Here is a 16,702-nt window from a genome sequence, read left to right on the forward strand (position 1 = left end):
AACGGGAGGAGTGCGGGAGCTGCCGAAGAGTCGCACTTGTTGAATCTTCATAAGAGATCGGGGGTGAGGATGAGGAGAACTCGGGCAGCGGTGCGACCAATCAGTCAGAGGCCAGAAAGCCAGGTTGGCCAGGCCAGGCCAGGCAAGCCAAGTCAGGCGAAACAAGGCGGTGAATGCAGGCCAATTGTCGCTAGCCGCGTGACAGCCCTGCCCAGGCCAGCGCATCAGCTCATTGGGGGCTGCCAGATGTCGCGACAAGGCGGCGTACTATAGTATGCAAGACTTCAGTAGCGTAGGAACCAATATGGACCCAACGAAGGCCAGGGCGATAGTCTGCGGGGTTGAGTGACACATCTGATCGCCATGACCGGATACGAAAAGGCCTTCAAGCAAGGGGACAGCCGCTGAGCCATATTGGACAGCCTTCTATTTTTTGGGAAGTAATTTACAAGGCTGACGAGTAGGTGGAATCAAGGGCGGTGCAGTTCCAGGCGCCACGGAATACTTACAACGATGTGAAAAAAGATAAGGAGGCAGAACCTGGAATTAAGAATGGGAATAAAAACAGGAACAAAGGCAGAATACTACGTACAAACGAGGCGGGGGTAAAAACAGGCACGCTGCGTCCTGCTTTGGTCTAAGCCGAAAAGGGAAGCGAGCTTACCGGCTGAGCGGACGGGTGGCTGACATAATCACCGAGTGGCTGGCGTATGGGGTTCGAGACCCGGGATCTGCTTCAGCCAATCAGCTACCAAACTTTACCGGATCCAAGCTCCGGGCCAGATCGAGTCTTTTGTCGCTTTTAGGGCCGCCATTACCCAATCACGTTGAATCACTACGCCGTTTGAAGGCGCTCCCGCTCGTTGATACCCCCTCCCCGTCCCTCGAGAATGGAGAAGGGAAGCTTGGAGAGGGGGGGAATCGATTCACCCCCAATTTTCAATGAAGGTTCGCCTGCTGGTCCTCAACATGATGTGACCATTGGTTTCTGATCCCGGACCGCATTAATAAAAACTGCCGGCGCACATTGCCAGGCACATCTCGTGCTGCGCTTCCCTTACAAAGCGTAGTTAGTGCGCAATTGGGTATCAACCGTTTTTGGACGAGTCGAGGCTTACCGAGAGCAGCGAGTCCGAACCTACCATCTGCTTTCCCTTACGCAATGCCGTCCTGCGCTTCCAATCTACCTGATTACCCTTGCGATAATCACTCTTCAAAGTCACTGACTCCAACTTTTACCCCTCCTCAATGTCTGCTTTCGACCCCTTGAATCCTCCGTGGGCAGTAAAACCTAGTTTGTCGTACTTTTAGATCACCAATACGCCACTAGTTCCTTTTCCAGTGTTGAATTTTGGGGACAGCCGCAGTCATACCGGTATGTTCAGAAATCCGCTGTTGCAACCTGGTTTCGAAGCGAATTATTCAAGTCGGGGATCTACCAACCCGGCGAATACATGGTTACGCCCCTGTACGGGCGAATGTGAAAGAGCCATCAGCCTTACTTCACTTCCTTGCACGTAGGATCATATTCCTATAGAGAGTCGTAGGATTGGCTGGATGAGGTCTGGTCTTGTGTGGCTTCGCCAACCCAGTATAACCCCTGGCCTTCTTTATAGCACCCCCGCGCAAGGTACTTCAAACTGAAGCATCGAACCAAATGGCTTAGATTGCCCGAGACTACGCGCTCGCAATCTCTTAACCTCTTCTTTTCGGGTATGTTTGTTTCCTGGGTCATCTGGAGCTTTGACCGCAGCCCTCAAGTTCTCTGTCCGCGTTGTGTTATGACCATGGCGATGATGACCGCTGTGGATAACATGTTGCCTTCATAGAGTATTGATCCGAGCCTTCGGGCGATGCGCCTAAGTACCATCGATTTATACGAAGTTATGAACAGGTACCAATCGACAATGTCGGGGCAAGCCCCGAGACGCAAGAAAACAGGGCACTGTCTTCGGCTATCTCCTTGTGTGTAGATGGGAAACACGCACTTTTCAATCATCTCGGAATGACCCTGTCATCTGAGAAAGGTTATTCCAATCGACTTCGATTCATAAGCAGATCCGGTTTGCTGCAGGTGGGTGAATGACATGGCCAATTCGGAACGCTGGTCATCGTACCTCGCCACTTCGAGGAATACACAATGAGCAGTGACACAAGGAAGCGGCAGGCCCGACGTCTCGAATGCTCTATTTCTTTACGGTTTTGGGTTGCTAGGGCTGGATGCGGCGAATAACGCGTGGTAAACCAGGCCGTCCGTCACATGCTGGCTAGGGGCTCTTATGGTTGTACGTAGGGTTAGGACGGACCCTGCACTATCAAACCGATTTTAACATGACCTAAGCACGACCTCCTACCTTTCCGGTATTGAATCCCAAATATGAAGAGCAACGGTGTTTTTTTAAACGAAAACCCCCTTCTTACAGGGCGGATGGCAGCGATCGCTAGAGTGGGATCCTGGAGGAACCTGCTTGGATAAAGCGTCATCGAAAAGGCTTATTGAGATTCGGTCATCGTACCACGGCGGCTAGGATTCTGGAAGAAAACAAGAAGCCAAGCTTGCAAAAGCTTTTCAAGTTGATAATGACTATACGCTTACTTTCGACATGTAGCGAAGAGAAGAGGAGGCACAATGCATGTCATCTAAAGCCGTTGTGGGAACTTGCTGAGCATGGACGAGGAACACAGTGTGAGTGATTTTCGAGTAACTCGTCAGGCCGCCATCCGCATGAGAATTTGTTACTTAGGTACTTGTATCCGCCTGGCCCCCTTGCCGCCACCAACACAATGCCTCACCCTCCACTTGTTTCTTAGACTCGGTGTATTGTGTGCCTGTGTGTGTACAGATAACCACGGCCGTTGAAGTCCTTCCCCTTGTTGCGCTTTCGTTCCCTACGCCTTCAACAAAAGCAGATAAGTATCAGCGATCGAGCACGGATTAGTATGAGGTCTTCTGCTCCTACCGGTGTCAACTTCCTTCGCTATTCCCCCAATCGATCCGCCGGCAAGTTTGCACCATCATCCCGGCCTCGAGACGCTCCCATCTCGAACCTCAGCAGCCCATGCAATCAGAACGCAAATACAGGAACATCCTTCCAGGTCCCCAACTACTTCCACGAAATACCTCGCCGACGACAATGGTGAGGCCACCTCTGGAGCTTCTGGCGGCCAAGAGGGCTCCAAGAGAAAGCGTCGAGCGACTACTAAGGCCTGCAACAGCTGTCGCGAGAAGAAGATAGGGGTATGTTCTCGTGCCTCAACCTTGCTCTTGAAACCTGAGTCTCCAGACGTGGCGCATGTGTGGGTTGTGGGTCGAGAGTGATCTTTGTCCGCCGCAACTCTATTCACTCTGGCCTTCGTGAACATACTTGGAAGAGCGTTCACGAATGGTGCTGAGGGGATATGTGCCACAAAAAGGCCTTTACTTCCCTCAAAAAACAATGGTCCCCTTTTTTCCGCTTCGCTTGCGATACTGACCTCACTTCCAGTGCAATAGCTTGCAGCCGTGCAGCCACTGCAAGCGCCGCGGTCTTGCCTGCGAATATGCCACCATATCCAAGACAATTCTGAATTCCATTCCCTCGGGTATGAAGTTGCTCGACGAGACTACAGCAAAGACTCATAAATATGCCGCCGAGCTACTCGGCCTCCTTCGTTCCGTGCCTGATGATCAGGTCCGAGACGTGCTTCAGCAGCTGCGAGCCGGAAGAGACGCCGGAAACATCGTTGATAGCCTCCGGGGACAGCTTCATTCCGCTAACGATGTTTCCTTCCACGGGCTTCTCCACGCGGTTCCTCCTCCTGAACAGACCTCCCTAGAGTTCGAGCTGATGGTGCGTCACGCCATTGCCTACTCACCCTGGGCTCCGACGGAACTTCCACATTTAGATTTCGACTTTGCGGTTAGAACCACTCCAACCGTCACCATTGAATCACCTTCAACAGGGTAAGTTGTTATTTGTTACTAAAGACATTATGAAATCATGGGCAGCTTTAAGCCATCCAGTGGTGGCTTTGATTACTATTGAAATCGGCTGCGTTGCGAGTTGTGGCGAACTTCAAGCTTGTTCTGGAAGACTGAACTCGGATGTAACTAGGCTCTCGCCAATGTCAACGGACACACCGTCTCCCCTCCCTCCTACGGAATCCGAGTCGTCGTCGTCCGCCGGCCGGACTCGTTTCATGCATGCGGACTCTAGAGATAGTAGCGTCAGTCTCAACTTCGGTTCTCAAAGCAAGCCCGGCAACCGGGAGACCTCGACGCTGGAATTCCCGCCTCTTTGTGACGAAAGGCTGCTAAACGCGGACATTCTGGCGTGGACGGGGGTAAAAATCCCCAGTCTAGCAGCTAGGAGATCCGTTTCTCTGTACCTGGAAACAGACCACGCGATTACGGCGCTATTCGACGTTGACCTATTTCTCGACGACTTGGTTTCGGGTGGGACGCGCTTCTGCTCCAGGCTCCTTGTCAGCTCCCTACTTAGTTGGGCTTGTGTGAGGCGCATTGCTCTTCTCGGAAAATTTGATTGACGAACGTACCCTAATACCGTGGAACAGCAGGCTTACACAGCATACGATTTGGAGGCGACCAATTGGAGCTATGCATTCTACGACGAGGCAAAACAGCTTTTGGATCACGAGACGGCAATGGGGTTGGCAACTCCGAGCACGGTGGCTGCTCTGCTCTACTTGAGCATGTCGTCAACCTGCCACGCAAAAAGTGCCACAGACGCTACCGAGCATTTGGACCACGCCATTGATCTTGCCAAAAGCATAGGGCTCTTTGGCATTGCCGACGAGGGAATGGCCGTGAGGTGGCCAGACGGATCTTCTGACTTTCTCTGGGAGAAATCACTAGCACAAACGGCCTGGGGTAGTTTTGTATACATCACGTAAGTTTTGTCGTTCGTTCGAGGCTTTGCAGAGAACTTGCTTTGCTGTGCATTCTGCGGGTAACAAGAGTGGTATTCGTCCACCCGACTTTTCCCCTTGAAAGCTAACATGATGACTTCGAAGAACACGATGCGCGCAAAACCAAACGTGCAAAGTAGCCTACCCGCCGAGAACGCCCATCCCAGGAGATGCAGACGACTTCGAAGACGCCAAATCCCCTGACAGACCACATTTCCCAGCCTACATGGGGACGACGTTCCCGCGCGTATGCAAACTGGCCCTGATTGCCCACGAGATGATTTGGATGAACTATGGCAATAGTTTGCGAGTGGGGGGCCACAGCATGGTCGCGCACATGGAGGTGCTTTATAGACGGTATTTGGAATGGGCCGACGGTTTGCCGTTGGAACTGGTACGAAGTGGAGACAGCATCCATCACGTTCTGCTCCTGCAGTAAGTAACCTTCTCGGAATCGCGTCGGAGACGAGAAGTCCCAAGTGTATGCAAGAACAAAAGCTAATGTGGGGTCGAAAACAGTATTTACTTCCACGCGTTTGTACTGGATCTCTTCCGCCCTCTGATTCAACACGGCGACGCGATGCGAGTCCGACTCGAGTCCTTTACCTCCCAGCAGGCGTCTCCCGAGGCCGTTTGCCTCGCTTCGGCAACTCAGCTAGGTCGGATCGCCATTACTTATCTCCAGAAGTGTAGTTCTGCATCCTACAGCTTCCTCTGGAGTACTGCGCTCCTTTACTCCGCAAACGCCACCCTTCGAGAACTAGCGAACGTCACCGAAAACTCCGAGAAGCTTGCCAACTTTCGCACATGTATTTTGGGTTACCAAAGGCTGCAGCGCCCTTTCCGGCTTTCGCAGGGAATTATCCGAAGTCTACTGTCGATGGCGTTGCGGGAAGGTCTGTTGGCGTCGTCGGAGGCCAGGGCGATTATCAAAGACTCGAACGAGAAGGCGAAGCACCATCGCGTGCAAGACGAAGTGCAGGCGCCGTTTATAGTTGATCTCGACCTTGCGACGGTAAATCCGGCGGCAGCGCATGTCGACAAGCTAGCGGCCGAGTTTGAGGAGCTGGCGATTTTCAACGAATTTACGGTGATTGCGTCGGGGAGGGAAGCGCCGGAAATGCCGAGCGAGGCTATCGGTTCCGACGCGGAAGTGTGAGACATTGGCAACCCAGATGGAGGACAGGAGGGTATCACCAGAGTCGAACACATTGCGCGGAAGGTCAAGACCCAGGGTGCGCTGCCAATAGGTATTCGCGAAGTCGCCACCGTCTTACAAACCCGTTGGTTATTGGGAGTCACCTCCGCCAGAGCCGATTCAGGAAGTGCATGGAGACTGGAGATCGAGCTTGGGCTATTGGCATTTTGGTCAATATGGAGTTGGCGTGGGTATGTTGGTGTTTGAAGACAAAAACGACTGGCAAAAGTACGTACGCAAGCAGTAAAATAATGAAGACCAGGCCGAAAGGCTGCAGCAAGAAACGTCTCGGGTGTTCATGGCTTTATAATTCTTTGCGTGAGTTCTCTCCAAGGGTTGTGATGGTTTTCTCTTGATTCGCGAGTGGGAGGTAAGGCATGTTACAACACTCAACGGACACAGATCAGGTACTTGGCAAAAACGGGATATACAATGTTTCGATTCGCATTTCCGCACCTTGGCAAAGCTGCTACGAGATTCAGCGGTCGGCCACGCCTTCTGTACCATGGCAGACACATTAACGCGCACTTGGACACGCTGGACATTCTCCTAGGCTGACAACGGCCGACATGCCTCTCTGTACCTGGCCAGACTCGAAGCGCGATTGACAGGGCAAGTTCGTGAACTAGATCCTCAGCTGAGGGTGACGCAAACCATCTTGGTGCTCAAGAGCTTGCTCAATGCTTTGGACAACAAAAGGGCATCAAAGGACACGGCACCGGGCTGTGGTCGTAGGCATCTCTAGGGGTATCTTGGTCTTTCGAAACTCCGCTTGGTATCATTTCTTTTCGTTTCTCGATCGTGATAGTGATTCGGGTTCTCGGGGTCGCGTTTGAGTTGCAGTGAAAGGCTCATCGAGTTGAGAGTTGTGTGGGAATACTGTTCATATCACGCGACGAAAGATAGTTAGGTTTGAATACTTTGCATGGGACGCGACGAGACAGAACGGTACGCCCTCTGATCCGTCCCAACACTTTATCGACCCTGTTCTTTCTACTAGCATACGTGTAAAAGCCCGCTGCGCGGTCCGTGTCCAAACAATACATGACAATAACGAACAAGAAGCGACTGAAAACGAGAGGATAAGGATTGGACAATTGCGAACTTGGGGTATATTGAAGAAGTAAGAGGTACTACGATAAGAGTTGGCAGAGCTTGGGAAAGGGGAGAGAGGGGGAACGCTATCGGGGGGGGAATGGATATGTACTTAACCAAAACCGGCACGTCATCGTTTGGCCATGAATAAAACCGGGGGAGACAGAACATGGCATGATTGCCATTTATCAATCCGGGCAGGGTAGAAACCGCGTCCCAGTGCTTGTCCATGAGATATGACAGCCAAATACTTGGACGATCACCATGACCATGGACGGAGGGGAACTGGAACAAATGCTCATCCACACCGACGGGGCTAGGCAAAGACCCTTCAAATATTTTATTTCGCCACCAGGGATCTCGGGGTTGCGTCCTTCTCTTCTCTAAGTCGCCTTGCCGGTGCAAGGTTTTGATCCCTTGCTAAAGCTTCAAAGGCCATTGAAGTGACGGCAGTGGGTGGTGTAGCGTCACCTCCAGCACCTGCAGAGTCGCCGTTTTAGGGTTTCCAGTGCGTCCCGTACCTGTCTACGCAAACAGCTCCCGGCTACCAAATCAGACCCTCCATCGTACAGGAGGGGTCCTTCGTGTGACCCCTCCAGATGTCAAGACTCCAATCATACGGGGCGCAAGAGAACAGTGAACCAAGCCTTACTTGACACGGTGTCTGCCGCCCATGGGTATTTGACGGCGCCCAACAACAACCCGCTATATAGAGAGTGAAGTGTGTGTAAGAGAAAAATCACGATACTCAGGCGCGGCGAGGGGGAGGGGCTATTGTGCCCAAGGAGGTGTTGTCATTGGCGGGTTAGTCTCCGGTCATTTATATTGGCTGGGAGGACCTCCGACTTGTACCCGAGACGTGATTGGTGGTCCTTGCCTTTGTGTTATGCTAGTAGAATGCTGTGGCTTTTACTGTTCCTTACCCGCCTCCCGCCATCATCAGCGCTGCCCGCGCCGGAGGGTGTTCCGGGCTTAGGGTGGCAATGATTGGGGCTTGATCCTGACGAGCCCGGGCGTGGGAGAAGTCGACTAACTAAGGCACTTCGGCCCCCAAGTAGCCAGTGCTGGATGCCAGTGGCATCCTTACTGTCTGCTCAACCTGTTTCACTTCTGCGTGCTCAAGCCTACTTCCACGTGTGACCCAAGGTTAATCTTCCCGGAGTCGACTCCGACACCCAACCGCCTCCCTCCCTTGAGTCCAAGCTTCTATCCACATTGTCGACACAATTTTCAGGGCCTCGTGAGGGCAAACGAATGCATCCAGCGACCATTGCTCCGCGTCAGGGTAGCAATCTTCGCACATGCTTCCCATGCCCTGAGGACCGCTGAAAACTCCCTTGACATTGTCTCGACCTTCTGGCCCTTCTGGCCCTTCAGCGCCCCCTGCCCGCTTCCCAAGGATTGGATCAGATGATGCGGGATTACCTTTGTCAGCATCCAACAGTTGCTCTCGCGAACAAGCCTCCCAAGAGTTGCAGGGATTGGCGCGACCCTGTAAACGTTACCAAGATTGAATGCTGGAGGGTCGATTCCCAGAGTTCCAGTTTGCGTTCGGGAAGGGGGAGCTGAGCACGACTCATTGCCGTTCATAGCCCGATGCTACCCAACCGTTCAGTATCCAGATGACAGAGAAGAAAATTCAAGGACCCTGAGCTGCCGTGTAGGTTTCTGAAAATAAATTCTTCCCCGTTCCTTCTCCCTCTCTTTCTTCCAGCTCGATATTGACGTGGCTGAACTTGCTTTTACTTCTTCACCTTCCCCCAAACCCCCCTTTTACCCCCAAGGGTAAATATGGATGAGTGTTCTAAATGACTTTACTCAGTGCTGCACAGCCAATCCTTGTTCAAAGGTCGCTATTATGATGGTCGTCACAGGTTGATGGTACAGATGCCGATGCTCGTCATGTTGGCTTGTTCCCTTTGCTAGGTGGTCTCAATGGACATCGCGGTATCCTCGATGGCTGACCAGGAATACAGACTTTCTTAGACCGTAGTGTCCGCTGACATTGTCGAAACTATGACACTCCCGTCCGCTTCAATCGAAAGAACCCGCTGAGCGCGCCCATCAGCTGCGGCAGCCCTTTTTCATGGCTATCGCCATTCAAACCACCCCGAATCCAACCTGGAAGTTTCCCCCGGATCCTGTCCGTCCCATACCTGCGATCTACGAGTACAATGGCCGCATAGTCCCCCTGATGCCGGATGGCCCGGCCGATACTCTGGTTCACGGCCCTCATGCACGCGTTCTCGTAAAAGTCCCTGGCCGTCTGCTTCGCGACCGCCAGTGCCTCGTCTCTCGGCATCTTCGTAGTTCCCGACGGGTCTGTCAGTCGCTGGACGGTCGTAGTCTCGATGTACTCCGTCTTGGCCTTCCACTCGGGAGAGTTGATGTTAGGGTACGGCAGGCCCACAATGACAACGCAGCGGCCCAGGCGGTCCGAAAAGTTGATGCCCTCGCTCATCTTACCGCCAACGACGCTTAGCAGCAGAGCGCCGCGAGGCTTGGCTGCCGCCCCCGGTCTCGAATCACTGCCGTCACCCAAGATGACCTGGCTGTACGCCTCCAGCACCTCGTCGCTGGAGCCGCCGCGAGTCTCGCTGAAGATTTGCTTTCTCTGCTGAATTCGATCCCAAAGCGACGTGGCGCCCTTTGAATTCGGACTCTTCCACGCAGCGACCACTTCCTCCAAATATCCGTAGCTAGGGAAAAACACGACGACGCCATCGGGAACGACATTGCACATGTTGAAGATGGTCAACCCAAGGTTGCTCTTCATCGCCGTGTCGCCCCTTCGTTGGAAGCTGAATTCATAAGTAGCATCGATGGACCGACTAGGACCCGGTTGCGACCCTGCCAAGGTCCATACGCATAGGTTTGACGGTGGAATGACGTGGCCGCAGCTGAGTGTCGTGAGCTTCGATTCCGGTAGATATGGGAAAAGATGCGACTTGTAGTCGTCAAAAGGAGACATGGTGCCGCCTGCAAGGATGACGGCTCTGGCACTCGTCGCGATTGACGAGAACGCGTGGGTTGGGGATAGCAGAAGGTACGAGAGCTGTATGTCTGACGGATCAGTCGCCGGCTTTTCGTAGAATATGCGGCCCTCGGAACTGAGGTTGGTAAGAGAGATGAGAAAGGAGGAAAGGATATGGAGGACTGGCGTGGATGATCTCGGAGGTGCCTTGCCACGGCTGGCGTCAGCCGCTTCCTCTTCGACATGTGCCACGTAACTCTCGATCTTGTATGCCAGCTTCGACTCTTGGATATACTGGATCAACCTGAACAAGTTGATCTGATCCACGCCTTTGCAGCGGAGGAGGATTTTGGAGTCCACGATGCCTTGAGTACTCTGCGGGACAGTTAGTGGCAGAAAAGCAGAGAGCGAGTACAACAGCATACCTTGAGCTTCGATTGCCCGTCCATCCACTCGCTGAGACCTTCAATTACCCTGCCCACCTGTCCGACCATGACACGGTTCTCTCCCTTCAGCTTCTTGCCAAATCTCTTAACGTAGACGCCGAGCATCTGCCGCGCCCGTCTCAATTCGCTCAACTTGACCTCGGACGCATAGACATTGGCCACCGCGTCCATGATATTGTGCGCCTCGTCGACAATCACAACGTTGCCCTCCAGCTTGATGCCAAGAGCGTCTCGCGCGTTCTTCTGCAGGAGCAAGGGGTAGGGCAGAGTGACAATCTCGGCGCCCGCGATTGCCGCTCGTGAAGCGTAGTACGGGCACACGGACAGCTTCTTGCCGAGATGATACAGATCCTCGATATCAGGCAGGGTGGCGTGGGCAGTGTCCCTGAACTGGTGCGTCTGGGCTATGTTGTCTTCCTTCAGCGTGTAAGGGCACTTGTCCTTCGATTTTGGTTTCTGGAGCTCCGAGCACCGGTCGTTGATGGCTGAGAGACTGCCTAGGCGTGCCACAGACGGGTTGATGCACAGCTTTTGGCGTGATGATAGGGGCAGGTGTTTGACTGGCTCTTTGGCGAGCTGCTCGTCTTCACTTTGACCTTGCACGATTGAGGACGGTATGGACGACGGAAATGTGGGCCGGCGCAGTTCATGGATGAATTGTGTGAGTTGAGAATGCGTTCTTGACGTATAGTATATCTGAGGAAAATCATGTTACCAACGTGCCCAGCAGTAACAGGGGCTCTGCGCACCTTGATCCCGTCCGCGACTTGGTCCTCCTCTTGGTCCGTTCTGAGATTCCCCAGACCGAACTTTGTCAGGATGTCCTTGGTCTCCTTGCTGAGACCGCTCATGGCGTCTCCGTCGCCTGGGCCAGATGCATCTGGTTCATCAAGCAGCCACTCATCGTCTTCGTCAGTATCACGGAGCCTCGACCTCGAGGGCCCTTCATCGAAACGGCGTCGCTTGGCGCTGCGGGCCTCAATGTCCTTCTCTCTCTGACGGATCTGCTCCAGTTTCTTCTCTCGCTCCTCCCAAGTCCGAGCTAGCTCCTCTCTCTTGCGTCGCAACATTTGCTCCACGATCCAATCCGGCTCATCCTTGAAGTCGTCCAAGTTGACTCTGAGAGATGCCTCGTGCTCCTCGACACGCTGATTCCGAAGCCATGTCAACGAGGCGCATATCAGGGAGAGAGATTTGCCCTGCACAGGAGTCAGTATGCAGACACGGCCGCATTCAAGTTTTGGTTGGCTCTTACGGTGCCCGTCGGACTCTCCAGAATGCCGACCTGTCCATTACCACGTTGTAGCACGCTGTAAGCGGCTTTCATGAAGTCAGTCTGTACATCATAGGGCGTATAAGGGTGATGAAAGTCAATGCCATCAGGGACAGGCAAGTCCGTGTCGCCGACTAGATTGTCAGCCATCATAGAAAACAACTTCACGTTCCTCTCGTTAATAAGCCAAGGCAAATGAACTGGTACTCCGACGTGTCGGTCACAAGTTTATTTGGTATCAACAACGGCATATACCGGCGGGTGGGGCCGTATCGCCAGGGGTGATGCCGCTTAGGAACGGAAAACACAGATTTGAGCTGACGAAAGGCTAGGAAGGGGAAATGGTCTAACCTCACCTCGGTGTGAAAGCTGCATGGTCCAGCCATTCGGTCAACTGGGCCAGGTGGACCAAGACGCAGAGTAGAAGCGATTACCTAAGCCGACAGTGGAGAGGAAGGACAGTGAAGAAAACTAAGCACGGGCCATGTAGGGTTTGCCCTCCGGCCCGCTTAGCGATTTCCCGAAGCTACGCCGACGCGCAGAACAACCCTCACAAATTCCTTTTGTCCCGCGAACTTTTGCGAAAAGAAGTTCCCTCAGCGATACTAACCCCAAGTCGACCACCCCAACAGCCGTCGCCATGCCTACCCGATTCTCGCGCACCCGCAAGCAGTACGTTTCATGATCCCGTCCCGCTCCGATGCAATAATTCAGGTCCACGTCGTCGCGGCGGCGGCGCGCACTCGCTCGCCCATTCGAGCCGATACGAGTTGGGCGGCGTTGTCGTCGTTCGTCCGTTGATGGATATGGAACCTTGAAGAAGGAAAAAAATATTGTTGTGCAGGCGCGGCGGTAGAGGGGGACAGCATGTTGAAAACAAGGGCGTCAACATTGCTTCCCCAGCAAAAAGGAGGACACCATCGCACATGACCGTCTCTCTCGAAAGAGGGTAGACGGTCATGGATGGACACCACCAACTCTGCCGTCTGCGATCCTGGGAGAAATGTCTTCGTTTCCAAATGTACCCGGAAGCTGACTTTCTCTTCTCTCCAGCCGCGGACACGTCTCCGCCGGTCACGGACGTGTTGGCAAGCACCGCAAGCATCCCGGTGGTCGTGGTCTGGCCGGTGGTCAGCACCACCACCGTACCAACCTTGACAAGTACCACCCTGGTATGTCCATCTGTTGCCTCGCGAGGAAATTCACTCGATGGCTAACATTTTGACAGGTTACTTCGGTAAGGTCGGTATGCGCTACTTCCACAAGCAGCAGAAGTATGTACTCCCCGAATCCGACTGGTGCCAGGCTCCCGGCCCTTTGCGGTTCTAGACGGTGTGGTCGAATTCGACTGGGTTGCGTTCGACGCTCCTCGATCATTCTAGACGCCCACTAGCATGGAAAATGCTGTTCGGGTACCCACCGTCGGAACGCACAGCACTCCAGAGCCGCACCAGAGGATCCCTTCGGCCTCGTCCCGTACTAACCATTGGCAGCCACTTCTGGAAGCCTGTCATCAACCTGGACAAGCTCTGGACCCTCGTCCCTGCTGAGAAGCGCGAGGAGTACCTCGCCAACAAGGGCGACAAGGTCCCCGTCATCGACCTCCTCCCCTTCGGCTACTCCAAGCTCCTCGGCAAGGGCCGCCTCCCCGAGGTCCCCATCGTCGTCAAGGCCCGCTGGGTTTCCAAGCTGGTCAGTATTTCCGTCACTCAACCTTGTGCCCCCCGAACCGCCGTCTAACCCACTCCCCAGGCTGAGAAGAAGATCACCGAGGCCGGTGGTGTCGTTGAGCTCGTCGCGTAAATTCGGTCAACACCTCACGGAGGGTTCCGCGCATTACAACACAATGAATGTAGCTTGGGAATGATTGGCCATGCAGCCACGGAAAGAGCGGGCGGCGTACCGCGGAAATCAACGCAACTTTTGCGTTGCGCTTGGCGAGAAAAGGACATGGGAAAAGGCCCCAAAGGGGACACGGCTTTTCGCATAGCATGAAGATCAGAATTCCCAAGGGACTTCTACCGAATACAAAAAAGGCTCTTCAAATCGATCAATCATGGCGTCGTAGCATCACTCTGGTGGTTTGGTCTCGTGTGTTTTAGTGGCGTCTCTGGGACATCAAAAGGCAGGACGGACGGGAACGATTAAATGGTATTACTTTACATCGACTTGTTCTTGTCTCTGTTTATGTGTGTTTGTGCTTGTGTCTGTGTCCGTGTCCACTGAGTCTTTGCCTCCCAATGCGCCCGACACCCCTCCCAAGTCTCGCGTTGTTGGAGCATGCCAACGTTCGCGTCAAAATCCATGAACTCCCCATCTCCATTATGCATCGTCTAATTGTACACACGCATGCCTGTGGAGAATGTTCCCTCACTATAATGTAAGACGCATCATCTCTTGTTGGAAGACATTATCATTACGCCTGCAGAATATCCATCTCGTCATCATCCTCGACATCGGCAACCTCCACCGACTGCTTAGGTTGGGGCTCCCGGAGAAACTCGTGCTCCAGTGCCTCCTTGGCACTGATGCGTCGGGCCGGGTCGAGCTCCATGCATCTTTCCAAAAAGTCGACGGCCAACTTCTCCTCGTCAGTCAGGGGGATGCCCGGCTGCCCGTCCTTGCCGCCGTCGGTGCGGCATGTGGACCAAAGGATGATCTTTCCCAGTGAGAAGCCGGCGCTGCCCACGGTGGGTATGTTTGTCTCGAACATGCAGCCGTGCAGCAGGCCGGCCTGCTTCATACGCTTGACGCCGAAGATGGTCGCTATCTCAATCATGGCCTCGACGTCGTCAGCGCTATTGAAAAAGGGAAACCGCTTGCTCATGATGGTCAGGAGAATGACGCCGGCTGACCAGATGTCGATCTTGGTCGTCTGCTCCGTGCACTTGAAGAGCACCTCGGGGGCACGGAAGCCGCGCGTGCCGGCACGATTTGCCCTCCTCGACGGCCGAGTGTCCGTCTTGGGATAGCCCTGCTGGGGGCCGTTTTGTGATGCCGCGCTGCTGTTGATCCTCTGCTTGCGGACTTCTCGGCTCTCATGGCACAAGCAGGGTTTGCTGTCGGAGCCCTCGCGTTCGGCGAGACCAAAGTCGACGAGCACGCCGCGGCGGGACTGGGGGTCGTAGAGGAAGTTGGTGGGCTTGATATCGCGGTGCAGAATCTTGTGGTCGTGGACTGCCTTGAGTGCGGTGAACAAGCTACGGAGGTAGATGGCCATGTCCGAGACCTTCATCTGGCGGAAGTAGTCGCGGAAGTCCTCATGGCGGAAGTAGGGAAGAATGGCAATGACCTGGTCGGTGGAGCGGAAGGCCGTGATCAGGGGACACACAGCAGCGCAGTTCCTCAAGTCGTGCAGCAGCTCGAGCTCGTTGAGAATACGCGTCGGGGATGAGGTGACGTAGATCTTCTTGATGGCGACATAACGGGCGCGTCGGCGCGGTTCGCGTGATGTTGACGTGTGACTGCCGTAGCGCTTCAGGGGCGGCGGCGTCCACTTTGCAGCGGGATTATCCCTCTCTTCAAGGTCCCAATCGTTGTCGTAGCGGTCGTACTGGATGTCTTCTGCTTTGTAGACGGTCGAGAAAGTGCCTGGGGCTGGATGTTAACAAGCAAGCACGCAGGGTGCCGGGAAGACGGAGGGAGCGCACCTTCGCCAATTCGTTTGATCAGACGGTACTTTTGACGGAAGCCAGGAAAGGTATCTTGCAGACGGTCCATGTCGCGCTGGACGCCCGAGTCGACGACGTCGTCCTCGTCAGAGCTCTCGTCTGAGCGGTCGTTGTCGACATCGTCGGCCTCCTCCTCCTCCTCGTCGACCTCTTCGGTATGTTGCTCGGAGTCGGCCATCATCTCTGTGTCTTCGGTGCGGGCGTGCGGGGGATCCTCGTGAATTTCAAAGGCCTCACGGCTTCGTTTGCGTGTCGCCGTGGCCATGGAGTGTGAGGGTGGTCGAGACTCGGCGGTCATTGGGCGGTGGGCCAATCGCAGGTCTGCGGGAGCGGTGGGTGCGTCTGCCGGGGCATGGGAGGGAGAGGGGGCACGGCGAGAATTCGAGACAGTGTCTGGGGCGTTGGACTGGTGGTGTCGCGGTGGTTGAAGTGGTTGCGGAGGCCGTTGCGGTTGCGGCTGTGGCTGTTGGGGTCGAGCGCGAGTGTGCGCGTGTGGTTGTGGTTGCGGTGGTGGTGTTGTTGGTGGTGGATGTGTCGGTGCTTGGTGTGTTGTCGGTGGCGTCGCCCAGTCGTGTCGGTGCCAGGCCTGGACGTCAAGGCCCTGGCCGAAGCGAGTCAATTGATCGATGGCTTCCAAATTGGGTTGACTGAAGCCAGCTGAGGAATCCCGCTGGGACGAACACTGCGTCATCCGAGGCGGGTTTTGAGGGGACAAAGAGGGAGAGGGTTTCTATGGTCCAACGCAAGAGGGTGTGGTGTTATTCGTGTCAACCCAGTCAGTGAGTGAGGTCGGTTCGTCAGAGTATACGGCCGGGGCAGTAACACCAACAGCAGCAACAACAACAGGAGGAACTGGAATAGCACTGCGGCAGCCAGTGTTGGTTGGGGGGTGTTGCAGGGAGCCGCTGCCAGTCGTCTTGATTGGTGTCTTGGGGGATTCTGGCGTTCCTTTTTCCTGCAGGTGGCATCTCCTATTTGGCTCTTCTGGGAGTATTTTTTTTTTTTTCTGCCGTCGGTTTTCTCAGTCAATAGAATCTTTTCATGTGTCCCATTTCTGATGCACCAAGGCGGGCTCGCAGCTGCTTTCTAAAGGCTCTAGACTCGGCCGGTGGGAGGGGCGGCGCTGTAACCACCTGC

The 16,702-nt window shown here is 54.4% G+C and overlaps 5 protein-coding genes across 5 annotated transcripts; 2 read left to right on the forward strand and 3 right to left on the reverse strand.

Moving 5' to 3' along the window:
• Positions 1-3,635: 3,635 nt before the first annotated feature.
• On the reverse strand, positions 3,636-3,881 carry ColSpa_10639 (uncharacterized protein; the record flags this gene model as incomplete). Its single annotated transcript, XM_049276851.1, has 2 exons — positions 3,636-3,798; positions 3,856-3,881. The coding sequence occupies 2 exons, from the start codon at positions 3,879-3,881 to the stop codon at positions 3,636-3,638; spliced, it is 189 nt and encodes a 62-aa protein (XP_049132808.1).
• A 763-nt stretch (positions 3,882-4,644) lies between these two features.
• On the forward strand, positions 4,645-6,067 carry ColSpa_10640 (uncharacterized protein; the record flags this gene model as incomplete). The annotated part of the gene is made up of 3 exons (XM_049276852.1): positions 4,645-4,889; positions 5,116-5,343; positions 5,428-6,067. 3 exons carry the CDS (start codon positions 4,645-4,647, stop codon positions 6,065-6,067), a joined length of 1,113 nt encoding a protein of 370 aa, XP_049132809.1.
• A 3,148-nt stretch (positions 6,068-9,215) lies between these two features.
• On the reverse strand, positions 9,216-12,044 carry ColSpa_10641 (ATP-dependent DNA helicase chl1; the record flags this gene model as incomplete). The annotated part of the gene is made up of 4 exons (XM_049276853.1): positions 9,216-10,550; positions 10,601-11,317; positions 11,371-11,820; positions 11,877-12,044. The coding sequence occupies 4 exons, from the start codon at positions 12,042-12,044 to the stop codon at positions 9,216-9,218; spliced, it is 2,670 nt and encodes an 889-aa protein (XP_049132810.1).
• Positions 12,045-12,820: 776 nt separating this feature from the next.
• On the forward strand, positions 12,821-13,697 carry ColSpa_10642 (60S ribosomal protein L27a; the record flags this gene model as incomplete). The annotated part of the gene is made up of 5 exons (XM_049276854.1): positions 12,821-12,843; positions 12,948-13,066; positions 13,123-13,216; positions 13,349-13,586; positions 13,647-13,697. The coding sequence occupies 5 exons, from the start codon at positions 12,821-12,823 to the stop codon at positions 13,695-13,697; spliced, it is 525 nt and encodes a 174-aa protein (XP_049132811.1).
• A 613-nt stretch (positions 13,698-14,310) lies between these two features.
• ColSpa_10643 (cell cycle serine/threonine-protein kinase hsk1) lies at positions 14,311-15,830 on the reverse strand (the record flags this gene model as incomplete). Its single annotated transcript, XM_049276855.1, has 2 exons — positions 14,311-15,485; positions 15,545-15,830. The coding sequence occupies 2 exons, from the start codon at positions 15,828-15,830 to the stop codon at positions 14,311-14,313; spliced, it is 1,461 nt and encodes a 486-aa protein (XP_049132812.1).
• Between the last annotated feature and the right edge of the window lie 872 nt (positions 15,831-16,702).

This window comes from Colletotrichum spaethianum (genome assembly GCF_022836535.1).
Source record: "Colletotrichum spaethianum MAFF 239500 DNA, contig37, whole genome shotgun sequence".
NCBI classification, from domain to species: Eukaryota; Fungi; Ascomycota; class Sordariomycetes; order Glomerellales; family Glomerellaceae; genus Colletotrichum; species Colletotrichum spaethianum.